We start from the raw sequence: 8,292 nt of genomic DNA, 5'->3' as shown, positions 1-8,292 counted from the left end.
CGTACTTGTCGCGCAATTCAGTGATTATGAAGGTGGTTGGTGTTGATTCAATGGAGTTGACACAGAGGTCAACAGTATGGGTGATTCTTGACTCGTGACCACTAAAACCAGTTACACTTCTGGTTTGAGGTAATGGGTCCGTCTTGAACTTGTTGGCAGAGACAAACCGGTGGCTCATTGCTTCATGTGTAGCACCGCTGTCTACTAAGGCTCTCGCAACAATGGGGGTGGCACTCTTAACTTCGAAAATAGTAACAAAATCAATGATTCGCGTATCTTTTATTTCAAGTGAATTTAAGCTACTACAATCTTCAGTTAAGTAATTACCGCTCGAGTGTGGCACCACTAGCACTCCCGAGCGCCTCCATTTTTTGAGGCTTCAGCTCTTCCATCGTCCTTCTCTTCTTCCTTGACACCATCCACTTCAGCAACTTTACTTTTGAATTTCCCATAACCTCCATATCCTCCTCTACCTCTCCAACCTCCTCTACCTCCACGTCTTTTTCTAGTTGGACAGTCTCTAATAAAATGATCATCTTTACCACAACTATAACACATTCCCATTGCTCCTCTCTTGTTATACTCCTCATTTGATATGTTAACACAATAAGCCGAACAATCCATTGCATCTGGATCAGTAATAGTGGTTGAGGTTGAAGTTGTGTTGGTCGAAACAATTGGGTGGTGCGTGTTGGAGTCTCTTTTATTAATTTCATTATCAAGTTTAATAGCTAACTTTGCCATTTCTTCAACTTCCTTGAATTCGTCCCGTACCATATGCACCGTGATTTCTTTCTTTAATCCTTGCTTAAATTGAGATAGTAATACATTCTCAGGCCATTTAACTATCAACGCTAATTCCGAAAACTTAATCCAATAATCTACCACTGCCTTTGTTTGAGTTAACGCCCTCATTTCTTTTTCTGCTTTAGCCAATCTTTCAGAGTCAAAGAACGTTGCTTTAAATGATTCAATGAATTTTTTCCAAGTAACTTGTTTCATTTTATCTTGGTCGAGTAGTTGATTGGTAAAATTTTGGCTCCAAATACTGGCTTTCCCATCAAGGTAAGATAACGCGAACGCAACTTGAGCTTGTTCGTTCACAAATGCAGCAGCATTCATTTGCATATATAAGCAGACCTGATTAACATAAACTTCGGCTTTCTGTCCTTTAGTACCATCATATTTATTCGGAGTGGCGATCTTAGGAGGCTTTATTTGACTAATCGTTTGCGGAACAGAGGTCTGAGCGATCGGGGCGGAGCTGTGAGGTAGTTGAGTGGAGGTAGTGCGGGTTGTTTCAAATTGACGTAGTCGTTGTTCTGCTTCGTCACTTCTTCTCTCAGCTTCTTCTCGTTTCTGCGATTCTTCAGCTAAGCTTGCTTTGACCTCTAAGAATTGAGTGTTTAATTCTCTCATTTGCCGTAAAATCTCGGCCATAGAGGGCTGTTTGTGTTCTGGATTCATTGCGGTCTCTTCTGTCTCGTAGAATTCTTTTTCCGATGACTCCGAGTCCGTTGAGTTAGAGGGAAGCTTAAAGTTTGGCGTTTTGGAAGGATGCAGTGGTGTTCGAGATTATGCGGGGTATAAGTTATCTTCTTTAAATGTTACTTTTTAATTTAACTTTATTAACTTTGAAAATCTTTCTTCTTAACTTCTTTTAACTTTCTTCTTAATCGTTCGTTTTGATTTCTTCTTACTTTCGGTGATTCTTCTCTTGGATCTCTTTTGATGAGACTTAGCAATATGTTGTAGCTTCGAGAGGGAGATGCAAGAGAAGCTTTAAGGGTGGTCTCGTGAATATAGTAGATTGCTAAGTGAGGAAAAGCAATATGCACAACGGGAGACAAGACTAGTATGAACTCTACATGTAACACGCGTGACAGGTCATAACATGCATTGCTCAAATTGCCATTGAAGCTATGGCTATGACAAAATCTAACAAAGATGTATGCTCCACTCTGCTAAAACATGGTCGGGGGAAGAGGACAACTTACAAGCACCGACTGTTTCATGGGAGTATGGTGGGTACATGGAACTAAGCAATGCGCAAAACTCCCAGGAGTTGGGAAGATAATATTGATTGTTTCTTGTTGTACCTCTTGCATTGAATGGGCAATTCCACACTTCTTTCCTTAATGTACACCAAGCATATACCAAACTGACCAAACCAAAACAGCACTGCTTTGCAGGCTTGAAGTCAACAAGGACTCAAACCCTCAATGTCAGTGGGGGGCAGTGCACCTGAACGTGTGTGCAAGAACCACCTTGGAAGCACATTAACACTCACTTCTCATCAGCTGATGGAGCATGATCCCATGAAGACAGGTAGCAGCATGTGCACCAGACCACTATCCCTGAGGACATTTTCTGACATCACAGGCATGATTGAGCCTGAAACCCAACTAAAGAAAGGCAGGTCTTGGATCACAGGTTTTGTTTGCAAAATATCTGCCATAAGTTTGCAGGAACCCCTTGTACTGCATTTTGAACCAAGCAACACCACCATGTTTGTCAGCGAATCAGCCCACATTTCCTGGTGGTCTCTTGCTGATGAGAATCCATTAGAAACCTTTTTTAATTTATCATTTTCTATTAATGGCATCTTGAGCTGGATACCTACTGGGCACTATGTGTAAATATTGGATGGAAGCTACACCAAAACCCTTGTCTTTAATTTTGTCTAGTCAGTATGTTGTCTTATTGACAATTGCATATCAAGTATTATATTTGGACTTCTCCTAAATAACACAATATTCAGTGAGAGTGGTGTCACCTGTGATATGATTGAACAACTCTGAAGAGGAAGGGAATAAAGCTAAATAGTATTAGAATCAGAAGACAAAGACAAAGAAGAACAATAAATATCTTGGTCTTACAAAACCTGTAAAGCAAAGAACATGTTGAGAACAATGAGACAGCCACAAAGCTTCAGAAAGGCATGCTTCTCTATTGTCAAAGTCACCGTAGATATCTTCCTACTCCCCCCAGATATAGTGGAAGAGAAATAAGTGAACAGGGGACCTATTATAGAACAGCACCAATATAAAATTTAACATCTGCATAACCAACAACTCATAAAACTCCTCAGTATGGTGGTGAAATATGTTGAGAACATTTGACTGCAATTTACATTGGTATTGGGCAATCTGCCAGAAATAAAACATTACACAGGAGATGTGATTGTGACATCTATCAAGGATTGTGTGGATTTATCAAGCCCCGGGTCACAAATCCGGCGAGAGCGATTCCGGGGTAAAGATCAGGTCGGTTGTAGCATGTCCGGATATTCAGTTTGATTCGATCAAATTTGTTGCTGAGCCTGTTTACCTTGCAGACCACCGATCAAAGGTGAATTCCTTCAACTGACTTACTTTATATGACTAAACCTTCAAGATGGATATCTCGACTTTACTCTCTCATCTTGCTATTCTTTATCCTTCTCCAACTACGCCTATCAACCTCTTCCCTTCTCAAACTCAACAGGCTCAGTCACAGAAGGCCATTTATGATTTCATGGCCGAGCCATCTGCCTGGTCGTTGGCAGGCCAGATATTGGACTCCCTAGGAACAGCTGATTGGGCAGAGGTACATAATTTGTTTAACCAGAAATACGTAGCTTCATCACTATCACTCGGACTAACAACATGTTTGATCTCAGGATACAAATACACGCTTCATCGCAGCTCACACCCTTGCTGTCAAAATCTCGAGAGATTGGGATAGTCTTCCGAGCGATCAATATCTATCTCTCAAAGAACGTCTGCTTCACTGGCTACATCAGAGCGCCCAACGCGCTTCGCCGTCTTCGTCTCATGACCCAACTCGCAAATCCCACACCTCCGCCGACGTAATTGTCTTACGAAAATTGGCAGTCGCAGTTGAGTGATGTGATCAAGTTGATCCTTTCGTAAGTTCCCGAAATCCTTTGTGGCTTTAATTCACGTGAATGAAACGCCGTTTAGGTCTCTGCTCTATCATTGAAGCTCGTACCCAGCCCATTGAAATGTTGGGACCATTGGCTTTTGGAGACGATCACAAGAATATCAAGCTCGGGCCAATGTATCAATTCACTTCTGGTCGTTCTGACTATTGTTGCTGAAGAAGCAGCTCGTGCAGACTTAATCGGACCTCTTAGGTTAGCATCTTTTTCTGTTGTGCTCATTTGTGATTGGCTTTTCAGCGAGTCTGACATTCCTGACTTTCCTAAACCCTTCAGAGTCCAGTATGACAAATCAATCCAAGACGGGGGCTCTCTGGTGATCAGAACACTTGTGGATGCATTAACATCTGATGGCTCAAGTACCAAGATATCTGCTTTGACGTGCAGTCAGGCTTGGCTGTCTGCTTCGCATCTCAATATCGAAGGTCCTATGTCGCTATGGCCAATCCTGCTCGATCTACTTACAAAATCGGTTTACTTGTTGGCCTACGTTAGTGATGATGGTGCAGATCATTTGCCCAGTGAAGAAGAAGACATCATCCAAAAGACAGCAGAATGCATCGAAGAACTTGTGTCCTCCAGCAATGGGGGACTCAATTGTGGAGGTGGGTTTGTCACTAGCACGCGTGTGGTACCGCTATTGGACTGGTATGCTGGCGATCTTGTGGGTACACTGATAGAAAAAGCCGTCATGAGTAGGTTAAATTCACCCCTGGGGCTCGTCATATTCTCCAATATCTGATTAATCTACTTTCCTTGGATTTTTGACGGGTAGCACAAGACGTCCCCGATGCGATCTTGGCCATATTCAAATTATTTGTTTCACTTGCAGAGCATTCAATATCTCACATCGCCGCTACTATATCTTCTTCCAGGAGCTTGATTTTATTGCGACGGCTTTTGAGAATCACACTATTTCCTGGATTTTATGGAGTCGATGAGCAAGTATCGGCCTTACCATTACCGATCTGGACACTTTTGCAAGAAGAGATCACGGACATGGGATATCTAGGTAATATGGAAGAGACTTTCCAAGACACTTTGGAACGGCCTCACGATCTGATAGAGAGCAACAAGAAGCACAAATCATTGTCCAATGAAATCTTCAAGGCTTTAACCGAAGGCTTGAAGGTCAAATCAAGTTGGCCGAAGCAGGGTGAACTGTCTTCTCTCTGGACTAAGGACAGGGTGGCAGCTTTTCAAAACCAGATTCGCGTGGACATTGGGGAGGCTTTGCTAGCTTGTTATTACGTAAGGCGAGATGAAATGTTGGCTGATCTAACTGCCGAGGTGAAGTACCTTGTCGATAAGCCTCAAGCATTTGGCGAGAACTATGAGGTACATCTTTGAATCTTTTGCTGCGTTTCTCTCACGTCCTTCGAATTCACAAAAACCTGTTAAACTGACCAATCTGCATGACTACCCCCTTGACTTGCAACGGCTGACTTTGCTCCCTTTTTTGTGACTTGATTACTCAAAATGACTGTGTGGCGTACCCAACATCTGATCCATACTTGACGTCTATACAAGGATCTAGAAGCGTGCTTGTTCTGTCTTCGAGCCATACAAGAGGGGATCCCACTAGAAGAATCAACTTGTCTCCCAGCTCTTCTCAGCTCTGACGTACTCCTCAAACTGCCAAAAGGAGACTCTGGCGCATTTGCCAGATTAACCAGCACGTGCTTGGTTCTCATAGGTATGCTGTTCATGCGAGGCATGAAGTGCGGGTGTCGAGAATTTATACATATATCACTTCATCCCCCGTTGCGTTGCTTTCACAGGAGGATTTTCTGAGTGGCTAAAGCAGCGTCCTGAGCAGCTCTCGACGTGCCTCAATTGGGTAGCCCCCTCGCTCAGCTCGTGCGACGTTGATATAGTCTCTTTGGCAGCCACTGCTTTTCGACGGCTCTGTCACGAGGGGCGCAAAACCCTGGTCAACGATATCGCATCTTTGGCTCAATTAATCCGATCGACTGAGGGGAGGATCCCGGTGCGCTGAGAGCCTGCTCTGTCACACGGCGACGAGAGGGTGATAGTGCTCAGTTGACTGACATGAATACAATTTTCTGCTACAACTAGGCGGACGAATATAACAAAGTACTTCAGTCCGTCGCTAGCGTCCTGCAAGCCTTGCCACCGATCTCGCTGGTAGAGCCACTCTTGAGTTTGTTGGGTCCGGTCATCACCCGGCTTAACCAGGTCACGCGACTTTATTCCGAAGTAAGAAACTGATCTCCGTATGTTGTCATTTGTTGCTTGTCACCGGTGTTCTTATGAGACCTTGTTCTTCTTTATCCTACTGATCTCCCATCCTGCCACTAGACGCATGATGCGGAACATCGGGTGGTGATCATTGATCAATTGAGACAGCTGAAGGCCGCAAACTCTGGGCTTTCAGAGCCAGACGAAGGGCTCATTCTATTGGACCTAGACGAGAGTAATCCTGAGCAAACCAAAGCTAATGAGCTAGCGTCACTTGGGCCAATCCAATCCTTGAGGTCAAGTCTTGCGGATCTAATTTGTAAGATCATTAGGCTTTCAGTAGGCGACGTGGATTTGGCAATTGTGTGTTTCAATTTTGTCGATACTCCAATCATTCTGCCTCACCCTTGACCTATCTTGTTTGGATTTGATAAAACCTGACAGGATGTAACCGAATTGTTGCGTACCTGCACATCCCATGGTATTCCGACGGCTATGTCCCTCGACCCATTCCCGATCCTAATCAGCTGCGTGTCAAACCTCTCAAATGATCGAATGAATCTTGCCATATGGTTCTCCCTCTCGACTTCTCTCATGCTGGCCATATCAAGATCAACCGGTCGAAAGATACCACCCGAAAACCTTGCAATGATTGTGGAGTGCGTCAAAGAGTCTGTTCGGATCGCGACGGAAGCGTTGAGCTCGGACGCAGCGATGAAACATCACCCGGATATAGTGCAGACATTTTTACAATTTTGTGTTGCAGTGAGTTAAAAGTAGCAGTATGGGGTAAGAGAGCAAATCTGTTGTGCTCATCACTGCCCTCTTTTGTTGATCAGGTCACGGAATCGTATATTGGTGTCTTTGACAACCTTCACGACGAGCTTCAATCAATTGTGATGATAGCAATCCGGGGTTTGAGAATTGAAGAGAGAATCGCTTTACAAGCCGCCCTTGATATCTTAGTATGTCACCTAATTCAGACTACCTCTCTGTGCTGTGAATGTTTGCATCGTTGATGGAATCAGAAAACCTAATCATTCAGAAAAGCTTTGCACAACACACTCGGGCCAATGCAAATCCAGCCCAATCAGAACTTTTTGTTCAGCTCTTAACGGCCCACAGTTACGATATCCTCAATGGCATTGTCTTTGGTATCGGGGGTGGATTACCCAGAAGCGCTCTGCCGGCTCTGGCTGAAACTATCCACTGCTTTTTCATCCGACTACCGGAGACGAGTCGAGCATGCCTGACAAAGCTTTTTGAAATGGTCAGTCAGGTTATCTGCTAGTCTCCTTGAACTATCAAGTATTCTGCAAAAACTTATGTTATCGTCCCTTCAAGCCTGGGTACCCTAGTGACAAGGTCAATCAAGAACGCAAGACGAAATTTCTACAGGGCTTGTGCAGGTTCGTTGATCAAACGATGCTCTGCAATCCTTAAACGACAATCGTAATAACTTTCAAATATGTTTCTTTAATGCTGAAAACCTGACACCAAACTTAAAGCGCTCGCACCTTGAAGAAGGCTCGTGATCTATGCACAGAATTTGCAATCTTATCAAGAGGCTTAGAGGGAACAGCGTATGGAGCCAGTCAATTGCACTTATCTTTCAATTGATCATGTGCAAATTCACCTGCTTTGTCATCACATGGTTGTATGTCCATAAGCCAATGCTCTGTTTTACTCTTGAACGTGGTGATTGATATATGGTTGACCAACCCCATCATGGCAAGATTGCTTCGGATGTGCCACTGTGCGCTGACCACAAGCAGCTTGCTAGTTGCCGATGTAGTTGATACTTAGATCAGATTAATTCTGATGTCTTCGAAATAAGACAACTGAGTGGGAGAATCTCACTGTTTCGATCCAGTCAGAAATCCGTTGCTCTTTACAATCCATGGTGAATCCAGTGATACATCAAAAGATATAAAAGCTGATTGGAAACTCCAAAACCTGATGAGATCCTCCTGGGGATCTAGTCACAGTTCAACAAGTGGAAGGTGAGATCAGTGTTTAAACTTCAGGGTATGTTATCAGCTGTAGGGTTCAAGTTGGCCTAAAAGTGCCAATGATTATGTACCTTGGCCACCCAGCCCTTCAAAATCTTTTTTAGAAACATAGGGATGTGCTTGCCAGGTGGGACT

At 43.8% G+C, this 8,292-nt stretch overlaps 1 protein-coding gene across 1 annotated transcript; it reads left to right on the top strand.

The window, feature by feature from the left end:
• Window positions 1-2,631: 2,631 nt before the first annotated feature.
• MELLADRAFT_115297 (uncharacterized protein) lies at window positions 2,632-7,878 on the top strand (the record flags this gene model as incomplete). Its single annotated transcript, XM_007405141.1, has 16 exons — window positions 2,632-2,686; window positions 3,157-3,266; window positions 3,397-3,588; window positions 3,662-3,880; window positions 3,966-4,138; window positions 4,184-4,638; window positions 4,719-5,281; window positions 5,474-5,639; window positions 5,725-5,933; window positions 6,023-6,163; window positions 6,266-6,508; window positions 6,590-6,910; window positions 6,985-7,110; window positions 7,191-7,415; window positions 7,490-7,554; window positions 7,654-7,878. 16 exons carry the CDS (start codon window positions 2,632-2,634, stop codon window positions 7,763-7,765), a joined length of 3,375 nt encoding a protein of 1,124 aa, XP_007405203.1.
• Between the last annotated feature and the right edge of the window lie 414 nt (window positions 7,879-8,292).

The sequence above is a fragment of the Melampsora larici-populina genome, assembly GCF_000204055.1.
Source record: "Melampsora larici-populina 98AG31 unplaced genomic scaffold MELLAscaffold_3, whole genome shotgun sequence".
NCBI classification, from domain to species: Eukaryota; Fungi; Basidiomycota; class Pucciniomycetes; order Pucciniales; family Melampsoraceae; genus Melampsora; species Melampsora laricis-populina.
The sequence above is the reverse complement of the archived record's forward strand: the minus strand, read 5'-3'. Positions and strand labels throughout refer to the sequence as shown.